Source organism: Drosophila arizonae, chromosome 2 (genome assembly GCF_054131065.1).
Source record: "Drosophila arizonae isolate 15081-1271.41 chromosome 2, UAZ_ARI_1.0, whole genome shotgun sequence".
NCBI lineage: Eukaryota > Metazoa > Arthropoda > Insecta > Diptera > Drosophilidae > Drosophila > Drosophila arizonae.
The window spans coordinates 30766553-30792104 of NC_142922.1; the positions used below are offsets into that span (position 1 = coordinate 30766553).

Sequence of the window (25552 nt, forward strand, 5' to 3'; positions counted from 1 at the left end):
AAATATAATTGAATTTTTGCTTCAAGCTAACTATAAATCCAATAAAAGTTTTTTATAACGGTAAGTGAGTGGCTTCAGACAAGGCGGATTCCGTGGCAAAGGATAGGGATAAGTCCGCCATTGCTTAAGAGATTGTCAAAACTCTGATAAGCCCAGTCTAATTCAACGTGTAAACCAACTTTGTGACTGAACTGGACCGAATCAATATGTCAACCTGGAGTACTTAAGTAAGCTCGAAAATATTGAAGCTATAATACAAACATCTTTATAGGAAACATCTTACAATATTTGATGCATATTTTTGGTGGGAAATTTAAAGAGTTTTCAGGTAAATGGCCAATAAAATTAAATAAATATGTAAAATGCCAAGTTTGGCTTAAATTCTACATCAGGTCACTTATTCATATACAATTAATATAGTATATTATTTTGAATGAAGATAGTATGATAAACAATTTGATATCAAAGTGAATTCCAAATTCAAATAACCTTGTCTATTTGAATTTCAAATCAGCCGCCTACTTTCCAATTTCATGTAAACATTTATTTAGTTTATGATAATTGATTTTATATAAAAATAGTTTTATTTTAGTGTGATATACATATTATATTATTTTGTATATATTTCGACTCATAACACTATAATTATCTTTGTATACTATAAGGCCATTTGCACATGTTTTTTTTTTTTTTTTTTTTTTTTTTTTTTTTTTTTGAATGTATACATAATGTGGGATAAATTGAAAGAAACGCAAATTTTCTTTTAAAAAATCGGGCACACCGAAACCATCGAAACATCGATAGCAATAATCGATGAGTGAGTTCATCAGATTTTTTCTGCAAAATTGGGTGTGTACTTGTTGGTTTTCAACATTAAATTTCTTGGAGATTCAACGGTCACGTATCATAAAATATTGAATTAAATTGGTAATTAAATATATTTACTTATATTGCTAATTTTATAGTATTATCGGCAAAGTAAATTATAAATTGGTAAACGAAGTTATTAACCGAGCTGTTTGCATTTTAATATTAGTGTATGTACATATACGGTTTTAGTGTTATTAACTAAATTTTTACATACATATGTATATACAATGTATATGAATAGTGATATATACAGAAGTAACACATACATAGATATTTATATTCTTATCTCCATGCGCGTGAATTGAGTCTGCGTTGTGCATATTAAAATGTTGTAAGCGGGCTATTTTATCGATTCAACAAATACAGAAAACTATATTACCGTTAGTAGACTTGTATGTATGTATGTGGGTACTCATGTACGTACTTTGCCTTTGCAGTAAAAGGGGTGTTGGTATTGGGGTCCATTAAAACAATTTATATGCTAAATGACAGAATGCCAATGTTGATGATGATGATGACGACGATGACTCAATTATTTGAATAAATCGTTTTGCCTGTCATATGTATGTATATATCATTGTACTTTATCAAATATTTACATATATGGCTTTAATCACTTAAGTATACATATAGTATATGTATATCGTATATGCTTTTTCTGTAACATTTGAATGGGCATGATGTATCGCGATTCGCTACAATATGTTTTCTATTTTTTTTTTTTTCTCACAAAACGCAGAAAGCATAACCAACATCAAGAAAACACATAAAGGTCAATGCTCGCTCGCGTGCTCCCATTACCCAAACATAGTACTCGATTGAACTAACTAGTTTGAGCGCATTGATATGCTCATACGTACATATGTATGTACATACATACATATGTATGTGCACGAATTGAAATCCCATATGATGACATTTTGCAATGCTTTAATTCCAGAATCATGTCCGGCAGCCCAAAGCCTGTTAAGAAAGTGCCCATACACTTACAAAGTGCTCAAAATCGTATTTATATTAAAAACGGTCAAATCGTCAATCATGACAAAAGTTTCAAGGCGGACGTCTACATCGAGGATGGAGTCATTAAGTATTAACTAAAATAAATCTTTTAAGAAATGTATGCTATAATGAACTTTATTGGACCTCTGCAGATTTGTTGGGAACGCTTCCGACATAACGATTCCCGGAGGTGTGCGCGTTATCGATGCTGCCGGACGAATGATTATTCCGGGAGGCATTGATCCTCACACACATTTTCAATGTCCCATGGGTGATCATGTATCCGTGGACGAGTATGTATTTACCTCGTAAATTCCTTAAAACTTAATTTTAATCTAATTTATTTTGGGCAGCTTTTACCGCGGAACCAAAGCGGCTGTGGCTGGTGGCACAACGATGATAAGTAGGCACCACTTCATAATTAATTGCTTTGTTCTAGTTAATAGTTAATAATAATAACAATTTTACCGACATTAGTTGATTGTGTTCTGCCCAAAAAACACGAGTCTCTGGTGGAAGCCTATGACAACTGGCGCGCCTGGGCGGACCCGAAGGTCTGTTGTGACTATGCCCTGCACGTGGGCATAACTTGGTGGTCGAAATCGGTTTCCGAGGAGATCGGTATTCTGTGCAAAGAGCTGGGAGTGAATTCCTTTAAAATGTATATGGCCTACAAAGGTCTCTACATGTTAGGCGATGCTGAACTCTTGGACATTTTCGAGAGAATTCGATTTCTTAATGGAATTGCATTGGTAACTTTTACTTGTTGGCCTCAGCTCAGTGTACGACTTCTATTAGTATTATTTTTCATAAGGTTCATGCCGAGAATGGTGATATAATAGCCAAGAACACAAAGAGCCTGTTAGCCGATGGTAACTCTGGCCCTGAGGCACACGAGCTTTCGCGCCAAGAGGAAGTTGAAGCCGAGGCTGTACACCGCGCATGCATTTTAGCCCACCAGGTGAGTATTTTTAAAATGTTTCTCTGACGAAGAAAGACCAAATAAATTTAGATGAAAGTTGTATAAATTAAATGCTCGTGGATCTTGGGAAATGTTACAATATACAATATAATGTACATAAATATATTTCATTAATTGATGATTTACTTTTTTAATTTATTATTATTTCCATTATGTATGATGCACCCTTGTACATAAATAAGAATGTATGCGGTTTGTGGCACTTGATATAACTCCAATAACATAACCCCTGATGTTGCTGCACTTTCGCAAAATATATAAAGTTTGATTGTCTGCTAAATGTACTCTTGTGACACACGATTCGAGAGACTCGAGAATCGAGAATCGGTGCCAGCACTAATATCAAGTAACTGGCTCTAGGCTAGACCAATCCTTGGGTCCAGTAACTATACGAAGACGATCGCGTTCCTGATCAAGCTTCTGGCGAAGTAAGTAATATAGATACTGGATTGTCGAACAGACTTAACGCCCATATACTGTATTTGATCTCATACTACTTGAAAACAACCCCATTGCAAAATAAATTCTTAATATTACCAATTGACATTTATTAACTATTCTATATATAAATTAAAATCTGCCTAGATGAAAACACCCCTATACGTCGCTGGGGTCACAAGCAAGTCCTCCGCTGAACTCATTGGACGCGCCCGCCGCAGCGGCTATTCAGTGTTCGGGGAAACTCTCGCCAGCTCCATAGGCCGCAGTATGAGCAGCGTTGGCAAAGCGGAACGGGTTTATTATATTACCAGTCCGCCTATACGCATGTCTGCCGAAACTCCAAGGCAGCTGATGAAATCCTTGGCATAGTAAGTTCATCGATATAATCTATCGCCAAGTAATTAACGTTTCCTATTTGACAGTGATGATCTACAGGTAACAGGCAGTGACAACTGTACCTTCAATAAAAAGCAAAAGGAACTTGGCTTATCCGACTTCACTAAAATCCCGAATGGCGTCAATGGGGTGGAGGATCGAATGTCGGTGGTGTGGGAGAAAGGAGTGCATCAGGGCGTTCTCGATCCCTGTAGATTTGTCGCTGTCACCAGCACTAATGCTGCAAAAATCTTTAATATTTATCCACAAAAAGGGCGTATTGGTAGGTAGCTCCAGATATACATCTATGTACAGATTCATGTATGTATGCAAAGATATACTCATTTGACTTGATTATTTTCGTAGCTATTGGTTCGGATGCAGACATCGTCATATGGAATCCACAGGGTACACGAACCATTTCCAAAGACAGCCATTACCATGCTTGTGATTATAATATTTTTGAGGGCATGACTGTACATGGAGTCGCTGAATATGTGTTGGTGCGCGGTCGAGTTTGCGCCGAGAACGGAGCAGTTCGCGTTGCTGAAGGACATGGTCGTTTTATACCGATGGCGGTGCGTCCGCCATATGTTTATGACATTGTTAAGGAGAAAGTGAACGTGCCTGAAGAGCATCCCGAAGAAAATCAAAATGGCAATCTGGCCAAAAAGTTTGCTGAGTTAGATATTCTAATTCCAGAAGAAAAGACAATGTCTGCTCTGATCGCTGAGAATCTGCCAATTATGACAGGACACTCCCCTTGCAGCACACCTTCGGTGCGTGGTCACGTGGACGGCAGAAGGGACATGCAGGAGTCCTCATTTTCGATTAGCGGTGAGTTGGCCCAAATATAATGGATTTATTTCATTTTATTCGGCTATATTTCTTCTTTCAGAGGAGCTGGACAAATCCGGCGTTCGTTCTTGCATTAAAGTAAAGAATCCGCCTGGCGGAAAATCATCTGGATTTTGGTAAAACTTCCAGACGACCATATAATATAATCGCACAACGCGATCCTTATGACCAGAATCAGCGCTTATCTAATCTTATACGCATACATACACTATAGCCGAATATTATTTATTCATATCGATTCCCAGCATATTGAACAGTCATATTTATCTTTGAAACTCAGCGGATATTATTTATTTTTGATTGAACAGAAGCGACAGAATCAATGTTTTCAGATTTTATTATCATTTGAGGCTAAAACATAACCGATCATTTTTGGTATTTTGAAGATAGTTAATGAGAATATGTACACAATTCAATGATTTCTATTGTTTTGACGTTACGTTAGTTATGCACTCTTTATTTAAAAATATGATTGGTAAACTAATCAAAGTTAGGTATTTGATTACAGATTAACTCAAAATACAATATACAATTATGTTTCGCTGAATATACAATTACATTTGTTTCTTCAATAATATACATACATATAATTTTCCTGTTGCAAATAAAATACGCCTATATCTGCCTGAATAGAGAATTTGCATTTAATAACTAGCTCTAATTTAATTCAATATAATTGGGAGTCTATCTTAATGATCCCGAAATTTAATAACATATATAAATTTAATAAATTAACTCATAAGAGAGGGAGGATAAAACATTTTTGTTTTACCCGTCTGCTTTCTTTGATTTACTTACAGCTTTTGTTAAAGCAAAGCAGTATTACTCATTATAAAGTCATATGAATAAAAAAATTAATCAATCAAATTTGTTTTATTTAAGTGAGTCTGTGAGTCTGGTGCAATCAAAAACACAAAAAGTAGACGAGTTTACTGCTTAATATATATTTTCACTTCTGCATTGGCTTAATCTCTAAAATCATTCGTGGTATAACCTAAAATTGACTTAACAACTAAAGTTCAATAGCAATGACAATTTATGTATTTGCGCTTACGGGCGGCGATTGTGATTAATGAAGGCGTAGGAATGCATGCGGCCGCTGAACATAATTTTATGGTTTGTGAAGAAAACGCTGCGAAGACAAATCATATTCAGTTAAAGTAAACGAACCATTTGCCAATTTAATCGACAATCCATACCAGTTCCTCTCCCTACATTTGCTTATAGCTTTTTTAAGTAGGCAGCACACTTGACAGCGCTGCTTACTTGCCCGGTATTTAGCAGACTCAACTTCTTGTGCTTAGCGCGGAATTTCTTTACATATGCATCAATCAAGTTTTTGATTTTATGGGGATTGATTTCACCAGAGCGACTGTGACAGATCTAGAAATGTTTACAATAATATTATTACATTGTTGTCAATTTCTTGTATATCATTGATTTGCATTATCCACATACTTTTGGTACTGCGCGTCGCATGATATCCTTGTAATCTTCTTTTGTGATTACTTTCTTGTTGAAGTGGGGTTTCAATACCAATTTGACCTCCTCAACAACACGTTCCTGGCGGTTTAGCTTACGTATAAACTGCAAATTATTGTTCAACTAGTTTCATTTCATCATTTCATAATTATAATCTTCACTTACCCTATCCTTGACTTGTAAGTCGACAGCGGAACTGGGTACATCGTCATACACTTTTCCATGCTCCTCAACCGCTTTATTTCCTGAAACCAAAAGAAATCAATTTGTAATAAATAAAATCCTACTGGATAATCGCTTGAAATAATTGTTTGAAAATGGCAACAAATCAAAATTTCTTTAAATATTATTTTAGCATAAGCTAAATTCCCTTCAATCATATAATAATCAAGGAAAAGCTAGGAAATCTATGCTATTCTCTAATCAAATCACAAAAATCTAATGTAAAGTAAAGACAAACTGTTTTCTAGCTGATTCCACGCAAGCATCGTCATAATTCTTATATTTTAAAGATAGTCTAAAAGCTAAATATATTTGGCTTAAGCCGTTAACGTATAAAGTATCTGGACATTGGAAATATATGAAACCGACGAAAGGGTTTATGTCCTTTAATAGAGCACACATAAAATTAATCTTGGTCTGCTAATAACATATTATAATAACATATGTTATTATCGATAACAGACATATTATATAGTGTGAACCCACCTTTGACTTTTGATTTGCGTTCATTTTTGTTATTTGCACGTTGTTGTTTCCTTCCGCTCGCATTATTGTACCGAGACGACATTCGATGCTGGCCCACGGGGGAGCTGCTTCCAAAGAGATTGTCAAACATCTCCGCTTTGTTTCCTGCGGCGGCGTTCTTTGAGCGTCGATTGGAGCCGATGGCGTTGCCGCCTTCTGGCGGGGGCTCGAATAGATCCTCGTAGTCTGCCGAGCCCGGAGAGTATGGACTCTCGATTTCCATGTTGAAAGAGTCATCCAGCACATTGGTCATGCCTCCTCCACCTCCTGTGTTGCCGTTGCGTATTGTGCCACTGCCCGATGGCAGGTTCGCTGCACCACTGTTGGTGCTAGCCGCGCTGCCGCCCGCTTTGGGCAGGGTGCCTAGCTTCCTCCCTAGTGACGACGGCGGACTAGAAATAACAGGTATGTGCTGCGATGAGGACACGACGGTGCTGCTTGTGAGCAGGACATTCGACAGGACTGTGATTGTGTTATCGGCAAGCTTCTCTTCGGCACTAGACACTGCCATCGAGGTGCTCATTGTGGTGCTGTTCAGGTAGGATGCCGACGAAACGTCGCAGGACTTGTTGGCCATCTCCTGTTGCATGCTGTTGCTTGGCTTATTCATAAGCGCCATGACCAGGTCGACTGGATTAATGCTGGCACTCGTATTTGCTTGCGAGGTTGGATTGCTAGCATTCGATAGGGTCGGCGTGCCTATGTTAATGTCCGCCATGTCCTCATTGTGGCTGTTGTGCTTTTGACTGCACGATTCAATTTTCTCCCCTCCGCCGCAAACGCTTCCGCTGCCGCCAGTGGAAGCCTGCAACGTCATTGGCTCTAGATTCTGGGCAGGAGTGGGTGTTGGGGAGCGCGGTGATAGTGAGGGTGACTTCGTCGGCTCGAACGGATCATAGGCATCGGGAGAGCACGGCCCCGACTCAGGTGGCGTATTCGGACCAATCTTTTGCGCTGAAATCATGCCCTCGTTGGCGTGTGGCTGTTGCGGCTCGTCGTCAATAGGCCCACGCATCGAGCAGACTGTGTCCAGCTCGTCCGCGGAGTGTATATCGTCGGCATCGTCATGCAGCGGGTTGTTACGCACTTTGTGTTGCTTTTTGGCGGGTAAATTGAACTTCACTAGATGCGGCTCAGGTGGTGTCTTCGGGCCAGTCGTCTGCGGCAGATTATCGTATGAGGCTTCCAAAATGGTCTCCAAGCATGTCGACGGCGTCTTTTCACGCTGTCCATTCTCTCGCATCATGCTGTGATCGGTTGCGGAGGCAACGCTACTACGACGCCGGTCGCGGCGCAGAGCTTGGCTATCATTTGCATCCTCGCTGTCGGTGAGCACAATGACATCGGCAGGCTCCTGGTGAACTTGGAACGGTGAGCGCTCCAGGTCGATGATAGCCACAGGTTTGGCATCCAGTTTCTTCCGCTTGCGCTTGGCCTTCTTGCTCGTTATGCCACTACTGCTGTTGGTTATCCTGTCTGTGGACATGCGTCGGCTTCCGAGGAACTCTTCCCTAGTGGGCGGCAATGTGACTACAGTTTGCTGCTGTGCTGAGCCTGCCAGAGTACTGCTGGCTTCCTTGTTGAAGCTAACGCTGACCAGAATATTGTTGCCCGAGGCGAACACCTCCTTGGAGGGCAGTGGTTCAGGTGTCATGGTATGGCGCTTGCGCTTCTTCTCCTTGCGCTGCTTTTCCAGCGGTTTCTTCTTCTTCTTGGTCTTGTCCCGCTTGGTCTTCACTTTCTTCCCCATTACTGGCGTCATGCTGAGGTGGGGATTGCCAGCATAGTGCGTTCCACTCGCTTGTGGAGACGCCAGCGGAGGCGTCCACGAAGCAGGTTTCTCACCACCTAATCCAGCCCCACTATCGTGCATAAAGTTCAGATGCTCGGCAGACAGGCTGGGTGTAGGAGATGGGGACCAGTGCATTGCCGACAGTCCCGTTGACGATTTTTTGGACTTTTTGCCCAACTGGGGCGCAAGGAAATCGTCGGCATCGTCGAACGGATCGCGTTGCCGCGATATGCGACGCTGTCGACCCACTGGACTGCTGCTGGCGGGTCGTTTCTTGCCCTTCTTTTTCTTATCACTCTTCTTTTTCTTCTTCTTCCTTGGACTCTTTGATAGGCTGCGACTGAGCCGTGGCGTGTAGCGCGGCGAATAGCCCGGTGAATTCTTCGCTCCGCCTTGCACATTACGGTTGCCGTTCATCCGCGCCGGCGTATTAGAGCGGGAGCGCAACGACATTGTGCTGTTGCTCCGCTGCAGCGGACTGTTGCGGTGCGTTGCTTGCAGCGGCTGCGAATTAGACGGCGACCGCTCGAAGCGCCTTCTGCTCGGTGACACTGATCTGCGACGGATGTCCTGCTCATGCTGATGCCGCGCCATGCCCAAGGGTGGCGACGGCGAAATACTAAAACTGCGAAACCGCTTCGGCGATACTGTGCGCGTGCGTGTTCGTGAGCTACTTCGTGAATAGCTACGCGAGTGCTGTCGGCGATTGCAGCTATTGGATCGACTCCTGGCAGATCGGGTGGCGTCCCGACCATAGCGATCCTTCTGGTGGTGGCGGGAGGCGCTGACAACGTTGCGTACATCGTAGCGCGGCAGCTCGCGTCGCTTAGGCCGCTGAGAAACCGGCTGCAGTGGATATTGGCTCTGCGTCTGCGTCTGATGATGGTGGTGGTGGTACTGCTGTTGGTATTGGCTTTGATGGTGCGACTGCTGGTAGGGTCTATGCTGGAATTGCTGATTTCGAAAACTGAAGCGTGCTCCGCCACGACCACGACCAAATCCGCGAAGATTTTCGCGACTCCTAAAGCCAGAGCGATGCCGTCCACCATTGGGACTATGCGAGTGGGATCTTGATCGTGAATACGACTTAGACCGAGTATTGCGTCTACGGCTGCGCGGTGATCTCGTAAGGCTGCGACTGCGGCTACGACTACGGCTACGACTACGGCTACGACTACGGCTGCGACTGCGACTGTGATCGCGACTGCGATTGCTGCCGCTGCGACTGACAGAGCGTGATGTATTCGAGTGGGAGCGACGGGAATGGGTGCGATCCTGATGGTGTTTGTCCCCACGGTAATTGCGGTCCCTCCGGCGTTTGCCAACTTTTTTGAATGTCTCAGAAGTTTCCTTGCTGCGCTTACTGCTGCGCTTGGATTTGCTAGCCTTGTGATCGCTATCATTGTGATGACGACTGCGACTCCGACTGCGCCGTTTCGGCTCGTTCTCATTGGCCAATTCTTCGTCTTCGGAAATAAGTTCTGTGCCCATGCCGGCCACACGCTCCTCACTGACTTTGACAGCTTCAGACGCTTTGGTATTGCCCTTCTTGACTTCGCCTGGTATTTCCGACTTTTCGCTTTGGTTTGTGACAGCGACATCCTCTTCAATATGCTTTTCATCCAAGCAGGGCGTATAGGATCGATCTTGGTCTGACTCGCTGCTCGAAGACATCGGTGATGCGTCAACCTCGGTTTTCTTCTTCTTTCTAGCAGTCAGTGTATCAGCCTCAACCCCCTCTTCCTTAAGCGCCTTCTCAAACTCTTTCGGCTTATCAATATCCAGCTCCTCCCAGTCGCTGTCATCGTAGAGCTCCAGCACACCTTTGCCCCGGTCTACCGTGCGGCCATCCTTGATAAGCGGACTTGGCGTACTGTGGGTCTTCGTTTCTTCATCATTGTCCGGTTCCTTGTCAGCTGAGGTGCCTACTGCACTTAATTCGGAGTCCATATTGCTGCCTTCCACATTGTCATTGCATGCTTCAGCGGTGCAGTCATCGCTCTTAGTTGACATCTTTGCGTTCTCCTTCTCGTCCTCTTCTGGTTCTTCTGTCGGGTTTTCCGGCTCATACAGGTCACTCGCGTCATTGTGATCTGCATTGCCGCTGACGGCTGTGTCGCTGGCTTGGGGCTCTGGCGGCAACGGTATGTCTTCGTCATCATCTAATTGTACTAAATCTTCATTCATGTTGTCATCGTCCTGAGTAAGTAAAATAATTATAAAATTGAAAGAGAGAAAATAACATATGACGGTTAGCATGCAATGGATAATTACGGCTTCAATAGGAGCTAAATAGACAGATTCAAATTTATGCTGCAACAACTATTTGCATTAGCTATCAATACTATAATGCTCCGGAGCCATTTGATTAATGGAAGAAAATGAGTATACAAAAAATTAGAATGGCACAATGGTATGAAAATATATGTATACATATTATTTGTGCAATTATCCAATATACATATACAGGTATCCCTCGTAAAACGCGATAGTTACGTTCCAGAAGAATTGCGCGTTATGTAAATCCGTGTTATCTAAAACATAGTGTTTTCTTTGGATTTGGCCCTGTCCGTCCGTCTGTCAGTATGTTTGAACTTGAGACTTGATTTTTTTTTTTCGAAAGTCCGTATATATAGCGCGGATATCGAGTTTATCTCCAAAAATCGATAAAAACATTACCAAAATAAGCTTTTTAATGATATCTCCAATATCTTTAAAGCTAGAGTCGCCAAATTTTATATGTAAATCCCCCCTCACCAACTCCTTTGTAAAAGGCGTATTTCAAGTACTGGAGAGTTGTGCTTTGGCACATACACGCACTTTAATGTTATAATTACGATCCGAGTTATCAAGTTATCAATTAAGTTCCCATAGTAAGCCGAAACTGCAGTATGTCTGTCTGTCTGTCTGTGTGTGTGTGTGTGTGTGTGTGTGTGTGTGTGTGTGTGTGTGTGTGTGTGTGTGTGTGTGTATTTCTTGTGTTGTGTGGGGATCTCGTAGTCGAGCAGTCTCGAAAATGCTTTAAAATGCAATGAGCGAAAGAAATAAAATATAACAACTAAGAGTGCTCTAGTCAAGACTCTCAACCAGAAAGCCTACGAGGAGGTGATAATCCAATTTAGTCTAGACTTCTCTTATGCAAACATAGAGACAACATGAGTACACATACATGCGTATGCATCGACTGTGATTGGGTTGCAGTAACTGTTGAATAAGTTGCCTTGCAGATGGACTTTCTTTAATTTAATTTGTAGCGCAAGTTTCTAGTAGTCTATTACAAAATTATAGAATCTCAATTCACGAATCTACATAGAAAAAGCGAGATCTCTAGATATAACGTTCTATAAACGCTCATCAGAATCAACGTCGAATTATCAATTACTACCGATAATAATATAGACAAAATGAAAGTGAAAGTGAACTGGTTTCAAGTTTCTAAGTTTTGTAGTTACGACATCAATGCTTTCAAATGGATGGACAGATGGATGTGGATATATCAGCTTTGATCGTCGTTCTGATCAAGAATAAATTTACTTGGGACTGCGACGCCTCCTTTCGACGTGACAGTCCCAAGTAAATGATTTCCCACTTTCAAAGAGTTAAGCGTAGAATAAAAGAAATATATACATATATATTTGCTATACTATCAAAATACTATTTCTAATCTATATAGAATTTCAATCTAATTGCTCTATGTTAGGCTTTGCTAATTGGACACATCGATTTTGGCCATTTCTCAAACATTTTAAAATCGAATCCAATTCATACCTGATCCAAGTTCCTGGCGGCCTTCTGTGGCTGCGCAAACAAATCTGTGGCGACTGCCTGCGATTCTTGTGAGTAAATTGAGAAGTTCGGACAGTTGTCGTCGTCGTCCTCATCGTCGTCCTTTTTAGCATTGCTTTCCTTTGCATAATCCGGATTTATTTTAAACAACGAGCTATTCCAAGACAAGCTGGGCGGCGGTGCTGGCGGCGGAGGCACGGTCAACACCGGCGGCATTGATAGGCGCGCACCAAGAACTGGTGCATTAATGGGCGCTGGCAGGCCACTGAAGAGTTGGCTCTGCTGCTGTTGCTGCTGCTGAGGCTGTGGCTGGGGCACCATGGGGGCAAAGCTCGTGGATGGAGCGCCAGCTGGCGTCAAGGGCATGCGCATGCCGCTGGAGAATGACGGTTGGCGGGATTGCTGCAGGTTCTGATTGCGCTGTTGTTGATTGGTCGCATTAAACCGAATATTGAACGGCGTAAAGTTCGTGTTGGGCGTCGAATTGTTGAGGCCGTTGTTGGGGTTGTTGTTGCTATTGAAACTCTGATTGCCATAACTGGATTCTGCACCCGGATTATCCCCGTTATTCGACACGCCACCCGTTGACTGCTGTTGCTGGTACTGATTGGTAGCGACTGCACTGCCTCCAGTACCGCCTCCGCCGCTTCCGCGGGAGCTGACTCCGCTATAGCGATTGCTGTAGTTCCCTGCGCCACCTCGGCCCAAATTCGGCCCGGCGCCACCCCGCTGATAAAGTGGGACTTGAGTGATATGTTCCTTGGGCTGAGTTACATCAGTTGGTTTACTCGTCGATCTCTCCGGCAGTTTCAGACTCCCATCCGCGTTAATGTGGACTTCGCTCAAATTTCGAGATGCACTGTGCCAACGATCCTGCAGTTCCATTATACTGGATAAGATGTCGCTGGTGGCCGATCCACGACTCGGAGCTGCCATGCGCGCTTTGCCTAGGAGAAGGGCTTTCCGATTCCTCGTTGCGCCAATATTCGAATTTCGAACTGATGTCTGAACCGCAGTTGATGCGGAATGCTCAGTATTGATATCTCCTCCCAAATCGTCGGGCACTTCATCCGTATCGGAAAAGTACTCCAAGTCGTTACGATTGCCAAAGAGCGTGAAGCTCGAGGCACTGCCTCCGCTTATATGGGAGCCACGAACTCCATCTATTTTGACTCCTAGTTGTTCGGCTAACCGTTTGCTAGCCGACATTCGCGAGGACTCCTCGGCGTTTCTGCCCACATTTCGGGAATTGGCTTTGCGGCTTACTTTCCGCCTGCGTCGCCGCCGTATGACCTTCTTCTTCGTCTTCACTGCGAACTTCTCATCGAAGTTGTTGAGATCATACTCCACTACGTAGGTGCGATGGGTTCGTCGGCTGCGCCGTCGTCGCGACGTTCCATTGCGTCTTGTTGTTGTGGTGCGTGTGGTTCTCGTTGTGGTGACATTCCGACTGCGTCGAGTTGTTGTCTCCGTCATTGTCGTGGTTTCCACCTGAGCTGCTCCTCTCGACTGCCTCTGTCTCGAGGAGTTTGGCTGCGTATGGCGCAAGACTGCTGCCCGTATGCGCTCATTTTGGCGAGTGCGCAGAATACGGGGCTGCTGGACTTGTCGCACACGCAAACGTGTTTCTGGCAGTCCCATTCCACGAATGTCTTCGTACAGTGTATGCAGGTCCTCAGCAAGCTCCAGCTCCTCATCTTCATCCTCGTCATTTGAATCAATGCAGTTGTCACAGTACCAGGAGCCTGCAGGTATTGCAAAGAGAGGGGGATCCAAACAGTCCATGTGATAGCCTTGGTTGCAGCTGTCGCATAGAAGCATTATATCTTCACGGTCGGGACTGTTGCATATTTCGCAATTCGTCACATCGTCATCATTAACCACAGAGCCAGCAGCATCATCTTCATCGTCCAAAACCAGCTCTTTCTTGGACTTGCTCAGATCCACGCGAACTTCGCGCACTATGTTACGGCGCACGCAATGATCTAGAACAACGATCCTATCGAACGCCAGACGGTCTATGGGGCAGGTCTGCACATTGCTTGCCCATGCTTCGATGCAGGTTGCACAAAACAAGTGTTCGCATGTTACGGGTCTGCCGATCTCTTGCTGACGGAACGTCAGCAGACAGATTGGGCACTTCTCCAACAGCTCATTGCTGCTGCTGTCGGAGCTGTTGCCATCGAGTTCCCGTTGAGCAGCCGTCCTGATGTTATTATTTTCAATACTATTTGTATCCTCACTATCATCATCGGAAATGATCAATTTCTTTCGTTTCTTTCCACGATCGCGCTTTCTGGCAAGACGTTCGTCAACCTGAGGCAAATGTAAATTTATAAATGTTAATAAGCATGTGAGAGTTTGAAACTATTAACTTAATAGTTAGTAACTTAATAATTAGTAGCATATCTAATAAACAGATATTGAAATTTCTCAGAAGTAATATAATCCCTATTCACTCGGTTCCGACAATATCCACAGACATGGCATATACCACATTTTAAAATTAAATATACAGCTGGCCATTTGAATTTATTATATGCTTTACATTTGAAAAATGTTTTACCTCACTATTGCTGTCTGGATCGCTGTCTGAGGGAAGACGTTTTGTGTCTGCACGTCTTCGGAGCTGACGACCAGATGTGTGTGAAGCTCCAGTTACGTTAGCATCGCGATTCACATGTTGACTGCGGGTACTCCGGCAGGGTGGGGAAGATGACGCGCCTGGTAGCCGCGTACCAAGGTCAACACCCACACTCACAGAGGCAGAAGCGGGGGCATCATTGTCATTGCTTGAATCGGAGCACGAATCATCCGAGTCCGTGTCATCGGAGTCCTTAAATTCTATTCGCATAATTACACGACTTTTTCTCTTTTCACGATCGTTACTCTGTGCAGCCTTCCTGCTGCACGACGGCTGATTCATCTCTGCATCGCTGCAGTCACCGGAATCAGGCATTCTGATGCAAGTCCGTACGCGTCTGGATGTCGATGCAAACGGGCTCTCGGTCTATTAACAACTCTTCTCTACGTGATTTGAAGTTTTGAACAACTTGCTTTTCGTGCAATCGGTATGTATTTCTGTTTATTTTCAACTTTTCCTCCTTGTTCATATACGATTTTTCTACTTCTTCGCAGCTACATTTTTCTGTTAAGTTGGCTGCGCTTACGCACACCTATCGATTTATTGTAAATAAGCAATTTATATCGACACTCTCTGCAGCGTCTAAAACTGTGGAGAGCGCTGCCCTTAAATTCGGCACAAGCTTACAATGCTTCGCAAACTGTTATATCAATTGCTTGTCTCCGGAGGTCAGTAACACTTGCATATTATCGTGTTTTGTAGTGTCCTGAACAAATGTACTTATATATTAGTTGAAAATTGCTTTGTTGTGGCTTTGAAATGTTTTTACACTTATATTTACAAATTATCGTGCACAATTTATTCACACACATATATATACGCACACAAACAAACAAAGCAAGCCAGTCAAAAGCTATCGAAATATGGTCATTGACCACTATCGTCAATATGCAACCTAATCGATAGTTTCTAATTGTACAGGATTAAAGTTTTAATTTCTTTGGTCATACCTTACTGTAATTTAGGAGTTATGTATCAAAATATTGTATTGTATGTACCTAGATAAAATTGGTTAAAGTTTGTATGCAATAATGCAAAGTGTAACTAAATTGAATAAAATGTTTGTATAATCAACAATTTCGGCGTATTTCGATAAGTTTGGACTTATATCGATATACCGATTGATCTTATAAGCATATTTGCACAACTCGGCGCTGCGTGCGCGCTAAAAAGTAGTTAATTGCTGTTCTGATCGCATTAAAAAATAAAAAGTTACTTTTGTTATAAAAACACGCAATAACAAGTATAACAAGTATAACAACAAGCTCATAAAAATATAGTATCCTTTTCTTAAAATATAAGAAAATTGCTTTAGTCTGTCGCTGAGTATACGACGAGCGAGGACGAGGCACATTTTTGCACACAAGAAAGTGAATAATACAAGCTACTAACGTAATTGGAATTGACAAAATGTTTACAACTCGGAAAGAGGTAGATGAGCATGTCCACAAGATGTTTTCGAAGGTGCCGCCTGGCTCAGAGGTTAGTTGTATGCATTAATATCAATATTCTTGGAATAGTTTTTTTTAGCAACGCTTGCGAAATAGGCGCCCGCCATTAATGCGCATACATGCATATGTACCAATGCATACGTATATACATATGTATGTATGTATGAGCATTTGGCTGTCGGCGTCTCTTAATGTGATGTCAAGATGCCGCTTTGCGAGAACGTACGAGTATAACAAAGAAAATTTTGTGTATTATTAATTTAAATATAAATACAAAATAAATGAGAACAAATACTAATACTAAATTAAGACTAACAAAATTACAACTAAACATACAGTTCATACTATAATGCTAATTGAGGTTATGTTCACTTTGCTTTACTCCCATCATAACAGCGCGACATGAAGGGTTGGGCGGTTGGCCGCTTGTACAGCAAGATACAAGAATACTCAAAGGCTATTGAACACTTGAATGCGTTTTTGAAGATCAACGATGATGCTGGCGCTCATAAGCTAATCGCCCGATGCTACAAACAGCAAAAGCAGCCGGACTATCAGAAGGCTTTGGATCATTACCAACGATCAATTCAGTTAAATCCGAAACAGCCGGACGTGATAAAGGAGAGTTGCAAACTACTTATTGAACAAAGTAATCTTTGCAGCCCGGACCGGGCTTCCTTTTGGCTAGAGTTGGCCAGCAAGGTTGAGGATCTGCAGGAAAGCGAGCTGCTACTTGCTCTACGCATGCGCGCTACGGCCAGCACAGCGGATTCAGCCGAGCAGAATAATTCGATGGAGCTGGTTATTAAAAAAGAGCTGATGTCGCATCCGAATAACAGTTTGTTGCAGTTGCGTTTGATACAAACATTCTTGGAGAAGAAACGCATCGATGAAGCGTTCAAGTATGCATACAAAACGGAAATGGAAATGCCGGCTCAGTCTCAATCGATCGAGTGGTACGATGCTATTTGGATGGTGCTGCTAAAGAGCGAGTCCAAAGATACATCGAAGGACTGGCCGTTCTGGCAGCTATTGCTAATCACTATCGATCGTCTCCTTCAGCTCAACCTCCAGTCCGATACCAACAACAGTCTGGGGGAAAGCCTCGCTCTGCTCTTCAAACTTGATCAATATGTATACAAGTTTAGTCTCCTTGCCGATCAGCTATCGATAAATAACGGCCATGAACTGCACCAGCGTTGCCTGGAACACTACTCTGGACAGTTTCTTTTACACGCTGCAACGGTGCTCTTCAAGCGCGAAATGTTGAGCAACAAAAACAAATGGTTCAGCACGGTGCGTGCGGCTCTGCCGCTTCTCTTGCTTGGATATCAGCAGAACTCAATTAAGGAGAAATCCTCTTACTGGCAACGTCACTGTAGCAGTGTGCAACAGAAGCTACTGGAGCTCTGGCAGCATCAAGCCGCCTTTCGGTGTGCTCAGCTGGGACGTACGCTGCACGGCTGTGTGCAAACACCTCCAAATGATGCAGTCAATCAAGTGCAAGGCCTTTGGCCTAGCAGCACTGAGCTATTAGAGACGGCGCGGCAGCGTTGCGTGGACAGCCAGTGGCGCTCACAGCTCTATCAACAGTTATACACGCACCCCGAAACAAAGCTGAAGGAAAAGTCGTCGCATTTGGTGCAGGATCAGCGCCTGCAGCAACCACTGTACGAGTGGCCTTCCGTAGCCGAGATCGAGGAGTTCGAGCAGCTGGCGCTTAAGCTAGCTCCACCAACCCTCGAACATCATGTTTACTTAGCGCTCAGTGCGGAGAATTTAGCTGAGGCGCCGCGCGTCCACTTCTACAAAGCGTTCAGGCGAGACTGTAAAAAGGATTTGAGCAACTGTAGCGTGGACACTCTTTGCCAAGTAGATGTCGACGTATTCCTGTATGCTGTGGTGCTTCAGGCACAGCGCAGGTTGGAGGTGCAGCGTGAGACCTACAACAGCTCCCATGTCGGCAATCGCATTGCGGCCGATCGTCCGTTCATGTTTCCATTTGCTAATATTGTTGGACGCAACGAGCTAATAACGACGGAACAGAACACCTGGTGGAATGTAATGCAGCGCATCCATGACAACGTCAATATGACTGATCGCGTTGAGAGTCGAGATCAGCTCCAATTTGGTCTAGAAGTGATACGCTGCCAGAACGAGCCGCACATTGAGATAATAATGCTACTGCAGCTGGGCAAGCTGCTAGCCAGTCGTGAGGATGCTCCCTGTTTGGAGCAGCGAATCGAGGCCTTCTACAAGCTGGCAATAAGCATGATGATACGCCATCAAGAGCATAAGTTGGAACCGTTTTACAGATACTTTAAGTATTTAAATGCAAATGCAAGCGACGTGTGGACGCAAATCGAGACATTGGCTGAAGATGCACTCTCCTATTTGAACAGGCGGTCAATAAAGATGGGAAACTTGCAAGAGTTTGTGAAGGACATACGTGGCCTGAGGTTGCCAATGGCCACTTATCTGCAAGCAGAGTCCTATCGTCAACTGGCAGAGTCCAGCCACGCCTCTCGAGTGGCTCGGCAAAACTTTCAGGAGCGACGCATAGAATGCCTGAGAGAAACGAAGGCTTTGCTGGGCAGTGCTGTCGATCATCCGTTGAACTCTGTGGTGCAGCGTGAACTGAAGGTTTCCATGTCTGATGAGCCATACTGTTCACCTGAACATCATAACAACTCCAGTGCATATGAGGATGCAGAGGATGATTTTTATACCGGCGCTGCAAATGCACTTAATCGTTCCCTCAATCGTTCGAGGCGCCAAGCGGAGTCGCAGAACCTTGCCACTCTACAGCTGGAGCATACAATGAAAGAGCTCAGCAAGCAATTGGATACGCTAAAGGTTGATGTGGGTGACGGAATGGAGGCCATGCGACAGGAAGTCAAAACCTTAGCGGACAAGTTTGATAGTCTTGAAGAGCTGCTCAAAAAGTGCAAGATAAGTGGAAATGAATCGCAAACCCGCGAGGTTGACGCGGCGGCAGCTGCGGCTGCCCTGGGTCTGGATGAATACCTGAACTTGGATGATGCGATCCAGACGAATTTCCTGAACACTGTGCCACCAGCTCATAATGCCCAAGATCGATTCTTTCCGCCAGCTGGAAATGCTCCCCATTCGAATGCAGCATACAACAGTCCCATGTTCAATCAGAATCAGATGTACAACTACTTTGCTAGCCAGGCTCAGTTCATGAGAACTCCTCCGGCGCCAACAAACCTGCCGCCGCCTTTCTATGGTAAGCTTTCAAAATTATTAAAAGCCGTAAGATTAATGGTAATGAATTTATATATATAGTTATTTACATGCACTTGTCATCAAATCTAGCGTTACATAAAACTTCGAGCTAGCATCTAGATTGGTCTTTTAAAAAAATTCATTACAGTAGTTTACATGGCCTAGGAACACAGTCGAAATTTGTCTTTGGCAGTTAACAGATTACTTATTTCAGTTTTAATTAAATAATGAATACATTCACATCTACTTCTTATGCAGGTCCACGCCCACCAACCAATTTCGGAGTGCCGCCAAACATGTATCAAAATCCGACAGGAGCACCGTTTATTGAGGGCTTGAACTATGGAATGCCGCCGCCGCCATCCAGTTTAGTGATTCCGCAGGCTCCGCAGTCACAGTTCAGCCAACCGCCAGCGGCGCCGAATGTGCCCATAGTTTCCACAGCAAACTTTTTCAACAGTGGACCTACACCGTTTGGGCCAGCTTCCGTTCAAGTTCCACAGAATGTTGGACAAGCGACTCAGCAATTGCAGCCATCAGTGCAGCCTCCTCTGGCGCAGCAGAAGCCCATGGCAGCGACAACACCAATTTCCCTATCTACTGCTGGAGTAATTACTTCTATATCTGCATCTGTGCCCGCAGCTCCAGCTCCAGTAAATCTGTCCGCAACTGCTGCGTCCACATCCGTTACATCGGTTACGACATCCGCTGCTCCAATACCAGCTCCTGCTGCTGTTTTCAATCGCGCCCTTAATAACCAGCCCGTGGAAAAGGAGCCACCAGCCAATGTGGTCATCACCAGCTCAGATCCGCTTCCCAAGACAGCAGTCGCCACTGCTCAGCCCACGCTTAGCGTCACCATACCGCCGCAGCATATTAAGCCAAGTCTAGTACAGACCACAGAGCCGCCAGTACTTGCGGGAAGTGATTTTACTTTCAATCTCGGCAATAAGACTTCGAGCAACATTTTCAGTGGACTATCTCCGTCCACATTTTCATTTAAGACGCAGGTCGCGCAGGCGGCGGCTGAGAAGCAGAGAGAAATGGCAGCGGATGCGGCGGCAAACAACGACAGCGTCGGTAATGAAGCAAACAATAGTTTCGGTGGAGGAGATGCATCCGCTGAGCTTGACTATGATCCGCGACCAGATTTCCAAGGTATCATACCGCTACCAGATGAGATAGAAGTGCGAACTGGCGAGGAGAATGAAATAGTTGAGTTCAGTCATCGAGCCAAACTGTTCCGGCACATTGACAAAGAGTGGAAGGAGCGCGGTATTGGTATCATCAAGATTTTAAAGAACCAAACAACCGGATGCACCCGCATTCTGATGCGTCGTGACCAAACGCATAAGATTTGCGCGAATCACAAAATTACGTCGGGTATGACCATTACGACACCCGAGCAGGATAAGGAGGAGAAGTCATTCCTGTGGGCAGCCAACGATTTTGCTGACGAAAAGTTGAGGCTGGAAAAGTTTTTGGTGCGCTTTAAGCTGGCCGAGACAGCCAAAGAGTTTAAGTTGGCTTTCGAAAAGGCGGCAAAGGAGGCAGTCAACACGGAAGTCTTACCGCCCGCATTGAGTCTGGCCAAGAGTAGCGCTGTTAACAGCTTTGTGACCAGCACTCCCGCAACGAATGCGGTGCCCAAGCAAACCGACTCAAATAAGGTGGGTGGCACTCAGCCCAAAACCGATTCCGTAGTCCCCAAGACACTGTTTGGCAACGTGCCCAGCTCAACAAACACTACTACAGCTACGACGTCGCCATTTGCCAATTTCAACTTTGGTAGTCTGGGCACTAAGCCATCAGCTGTCAATCTGTCCTTTGGCAGCGTTTCGGCTGTGGGTGACACGAGCACCACAAGTCACAACAACACACCTTTTACCACCGCCTTTAACTTTGGCAGCAACCTCTTTGGCAAATCGGAAGCAACTCAGCAAAGTCAACAAAGTCAGCAAAAAACCACAGCACAGCCCCAGCAAAATCAGCAGCAAACCATAACGGAATCCCAGCAAAATAATTTAAATCGATCGAACACATCGGATGCGGAGGCTGAGGAGGAATATGTTCCGACAGCACAATTTGCGCCTGTGATTCCTTTGCCTGAGCTTGTCGAGGTCGTCACTGGCGAGGAGGATGAATTGGTGCTATTCGAGCATCGCGCCAAGTTGCTGCGCTTTGATAAGGCGACCAACGAGTGGAAGGAGCGTGGATTGGGCAACATTAAGATCTTACAAATGAAATCAGATCCGACTGTTGTGCGTTTGCTTATGCGGCGCGAACAGGTGCTCAAATTGTGTTGCAATCAGCGGATCCTACCAGACACAAAATTCCAATATGCAAAGAACTCACAGAATGCCCTGACCTGGGCGGGACAGGATTATGCGGAACAAGAGCCAACCACAGAGATGTTATGTGTGAGATTCAAGACTGCTGACGTATGTAAGGAGTTTTACGACACGATACTGAAGGCGCAGGCGGCTATGTCAAAGGAGGAGCCCAATCAAACCAAACAGGTTGAGAAGAATTCAAATAAGGACTCGGAAACCAAAGTTCAGGGCTTTGGGGATGCTTTCAAACCGAAAGCCGGCAGCTGGAACTGTCAGGGCTGCTATACCGTTAACGATGCTGCACAACTTTATTGTGTGGCCTGCGAAGGTCCCAAGGATGACACTGTGCCACCAAAGACATCGGGATTGGGACAGAGTGGGGCTCTCAACCTAAGCAGCAGCGCCGGCAAATTCTCTTTTGGCTTTGGCCAGAGCCCAGTGACACCAACCTTTAGCTTTGGTGTGAAACCGGCGGTGGATAAAGTGCAGCCCCCAGCGGATCCAGTTGTGACTACCGCAACAACAACAACAGCCGCAACTACTGCAAATTCAACAGCCGTTACTAATTCTGGTAATGGCGTATCGAGTGTTAAGGCCCCGGCCCCTGTGACAGAAACACCCAAAACTCTTGGTTTTGGCGATGCCTTCAAGCCAAAGACGGGCAGCTGGAGCTGTAAAGATTGCTATACTTCAAACGATGCAGCTCAATTATACTGTGTGGCTTGTGAGGCGCCGAAGGATGACAGCGTGCCAAAGAAAGGCAACAAACTTGAAGGAAGCGGCTTTGCGAGCTTTCCACCTCCTTCAACCAAGTTTACTTTTGGTTTTGGTGCGCCAGTGTCAACCAGCAAGTCATCAACCACAGAATCTAGCGCTTTGCCGAATAAGACCACCGAGGGCAGCATCTTTCAATCGGCCAGTTTTAGTTTTATGCCAACGACAGGTTCAAACAGCAGTTCTTTGGCTTCCAACAAATTTAGCTTCTCAATGCCAAAGAGTCAGCAGCAGGAGCAGAAGCAACAGCAACCGCAGCAGCAACAGCAGCAGCAGCAGCCGCCAAAGAGTCCCACACGAAATCAGGGAGGCGCTGATGTAAGCAACGATGATGAGAGCAATGTGGAAGAGGAGGAGAACAATACATATTTTGCACCCGTAATTCCGCTACCGGATAAGGTAAGTAATATAACATTGCTTATAAATGCAAAATATAATTGATTGAAATATTTCTATAATAAAAATCGAATCTTCTAGGTTGATGTGAAGACCGGAGAGGAGGATGAGCATCTGCTCTATGTTCAACGTGCCAAGCTTTATCGCCTGTCTGAAGATGGCGAGTGGAAAGAACGAGGCTTGGGAAATGTGAAAATCCTTCGTCATAAGGAGACCAATAATCTGCGTGTTGTCATGCGTCGAGAGCAAGTCCTCAAGATCTGTCTGAACCATGTGCTCAACTCAAGCGTGATCTACAAGCCCAAAGATGAAAAATCCTGGATGTTTGCTGTGCACGACTTCAGTGAGGGCGAGTCTGTGCTGGAACGATTCGCTTTGCGCTTCAAGAACGCGGAAATTGCTCAGGCATTCCATAGTGCAGTGAAGAGTGCGTTAAACGGCACAGCCCAGCCCATTACAGAGGACGAAACCCAACAAGAAGCGCAATTAAGTGCTACTCCCAGTAAACCCAATGATAAACAATCGGTCGTTTCCGATGAAATCAAGTTACTAGCAAAAAAACTGTCGCTTAGCTGCGAGTTTCTAACTGCAGAGTCGACGTGCGCCGGCTGTCGTGGTTGCGAGCCAGAAAAGTTTGACTATGGGCAGCCGCCAAAGGTTAAAGGGGAAATAAGAGCGCTGCCACTGACTTTGCCAGAATTGCAATTACCCACACCCCAGGCACAGGACAAGCCTCAGGTGCAAGAAGGTGTTTCGTTGGCCAGTCGAGGCTTACTTAAGGCCAGTTCTTTATCGGCCAACAACACCTCAGATAAATCGAGTAGTTTCGGTGGTTTTAGCAATGCTGTCTCCGCTAACTCCACAACAGCCTCAGCAGCGTCATCCAAACTGAATACGAAGCAGTCGGCCGATGTAGGAGGTGGCTTCGTTTTCGGCAATTCGGGTAAGAATTGGTTTCAGGTTTCACTGAAGCAAAGTGCATTTTCATATGTTTCGCTTTTGATCTCAATACATTTTGTCCTTAGATAAACCATTTGCGCAGAGTACATCGTGGTTTGGAGGCAGTACAGGCAAGGCGCAGCAGTCGCATTCCATCTTTGGAGGTTTTAGTGGCTCGGATAACAAGATTAATAATCAGACAACTTCGATATTTGGCGGTCAGCCACAGGCAGCCAATCAAAGCGAAACGCCCAAGCTAACTTTCAGCCCGTTTGGCGAAAACAACTTAACAAACACCAGCAGTAACGCTTCATCTGGTGTAACGTTTGGCAGCATCGCCGGATCGAGTGTGACACCCTCGTTTGGCAATCTAGCAAAAGATAAAACCATGTCATTTGCCGACATGATAAACAACCAGAATCAGATAAAGGATAACAAAGAGAATATTGCGGCAGGATCTATTGGGACAAAGGCAGTCGTTGCCTCCACGATAGCTGATCAAGGAAATATCAATTGTTTCGCTGGATTAGCTGGAAGCGACGATTTTGCAAGTTTAGCAGCGAAGGGGTCCAGTAATCCGATTGGTTTTAAAAAATCGGAGTCCGGTGGCTTCTTTGGATTGACACACCAAGATGCTTTTAAAAACTTCAAAGCGCCGTGCAGCACATCAACTCCAACAGACACACAAGACAACAGTGTTGAAAACAATAATGACGACGATAACTACGATCCGCATTACGAGCCCATCATAGCCCTACCCAATGAAATTGTGGTAACCACTGGAGAAGAGGATGAGGACAAACTGTTTGGTGAGCGCGCCACATTATATCGCTACATTTCGGATACCAAGGAGTGGAAGGAGCGCGGTAAGTTTTGCAAATACATTTTAAAATTATTGATTAATGTTTAATTAACATTTCGATAGGAGTGGGCGAGATAAAGATTTTAAAGCATAAAACTTTGAAAACTTGTCGTATTTTAATGCGTCGTGAGCAAATTTTCAAGCTGGTACTCAACATGCCGATAGGTGAGTCATTCAACATGGATTACATGAACGGACAAAAGAAGAGCTTCATTTGGGCGAGCTTTAACTATGCCGAATCGAGTGAGGGTGAAATGGAGCGTCTTGCCTGTCGTTTTAAGAAAGAAGAGATTGCGCAAAAGTTCTTAGAGACTGTGCAGATGTGCATAGCTGACGCCAAAGCGTCGCATGCGTCAGAGTCTCAATCGGAAACTTGAATTAATATTTATGTGTCCTAAGCTAAATACTAATATTTCATTGTTATATAAGATCGAAAAGTAATAAAAATGAAATGAATTCATATTTCGAGTTTTTGATTTGAATTTGATTATCGTTTGCGAGCGATCTGGCAGCCTCGTTATTACTTTATTTTGAGGTTTACAGCACTGGTTACTATTTCACCGAGCAACACT

The 25552-nt window shown here is 44.4% G+C and overlaps 3 protein-coding genes across 6 annotated transcripts; 2 read left to right on the forward strand and 1 right to left on the reverse strand.

Moving 5' to 3' along the window:
* The first annotated feature begins 768 nt into the window (after positions 1–768).
* Positions 769–6314, forward strand: LOC108620957 (Collapsin Response Mediator Protein). Of its 4 annotated transcripts, none has more exons than XM_018018012.2 (10): positions 769–927; positions 1811–1957; positions 2022–2162; positions 2223–2272; positions 2347–2621; positions 2684–2830; positions 3437–3660; positions 3715–3950; positions 4034–4504; positions 4566–6314. In XM_018018012.2, exons 2-10 carry the CDS (start codon positions 1815–1817, stop codon positions 4643–4645), a joined length of 1767 nt encoding a protein of 588 aa, XP_017873501.1. In that variant the 5' UTR covers positions 769–927; positions 1811–1814; the 3' UTR covers positions 4646–6314. The 4 variants fall into 4 exon arrangements, with proteins under 4 accessions (XP_017873501.1, XP_089325076.1, XP_089325068.1 ...); XM_089468950.1 differs by having other exon boundaries at positions 826–849; XM_089468942.1 differs by lacking the exon at positions 769–927 and adding an exon at positions 1014–1037.
* LOC108620955 (uncharacterized) lies at positions 5446–15838 on the reverse strand. Its single transcript, XM_018018009.2, has 7 exons — positions 14899–15838; positions 12315–14648; positions 6716–10745; positions 6173–6252; positions 5984–6112; positions 5725–5908; positions 5446–5657 (listed from the first exon to the last, which is right to left on the reverse strand). The coding sequence occupies exons 1-6, from the start codon at positions 15289–15291 to the stop codon at positions 5747–5749; spliced, it is 7128 nt and encodes a 2375-aa protein (XP_017873498.2). The 5' UTR covers positions 15292–15838; the 3' UTR covers positions 5446–5657; positions 5725–5746.
* A 124-nt stretch (positions 15839–15962) lies between these two features.
* Nup358 (nucleoporin 358) lies at positions 15963–25442 on the forward strand. The gene is made up of 6 exons (XM_018018005.2): positions 15963–16458; positions 16824–19677; positions 19935–23182; positions 23261–24122; positions 24205–24984; positions 25044–25442. Exons 1-6 carry the CDS (start codon positions 16387–16389, stop codon positions 25355–25357), a joined length of 8130 nt encoding a protein of 2709 aa, XP_017873494.1. The 5' UTR covers positions 15963–16386; the 3' UTR covers positions 25358–25442.
* Positions 25443–25552: the final 110 nt, after the last annotated feature.

Coding starts and splice junctions, on each gene's coding strand:
- LOC108620957 (XM_018018012.2), top strand. CDS start 1,815: ATGTCCGGCAGCCCAAAGCCTGTTAAGAAAGTGCCCATACACTTACAA. Junction 2,622..2,683: donor TTCTTAATGGAATTGCATTG/GTAACTTTTACT, acceptor ATTTTTCATAAG/GTTCATGCCGAGAATGGTGA. Junction 3,661..3,714: donor CTGATGAAATCCTTGGCATA/GTAAGTTCATCG, acceptor CCTATTTGACAG/TGATGATCTACAGGTAACAG.
- LOC108620955 (XM_018018009.2), bottom strand. CDS start 15,291: ATGCCTGATTCCGGTGACTGCAGCGATGCAGAGATGAATCAGCCGTCG. Junction 6,113..6,172: donor ACTTACAAGTCAAGGATAGG/GTAAGTGAAGAT, acceptor AATAATTTGCAG/TTTATACGTAAGCTAAACCG. Junction 5,909..5,983: donor TGCGACGCGCAGTACCAAAA/GTATGTGGATAA, acceptor AAACATTTCTAG/ATCTGTCACAGTCGCTCTGG.
- Nup358 (XM_018018005.2), top strand. CDS start 16,387: ATGTTTACAACTCGGAAAGAGGTAGATGAGCATGTCCACAAGATGTTT. Junction 16,459..16,823: donor AGGTGCCGCCTGGCTCAGAG/GTTAGTTGTATG, acceptor CCATCATAACAG/CGCGACATGAAGGGTTGGGC. Junction 23,183..23,260: donor TAATTCCGCTACCGGATAAG/GTAAGTAATATA, acceptor CGAATCTTCTAG/GTTGATGTGAAGACCGGAGA.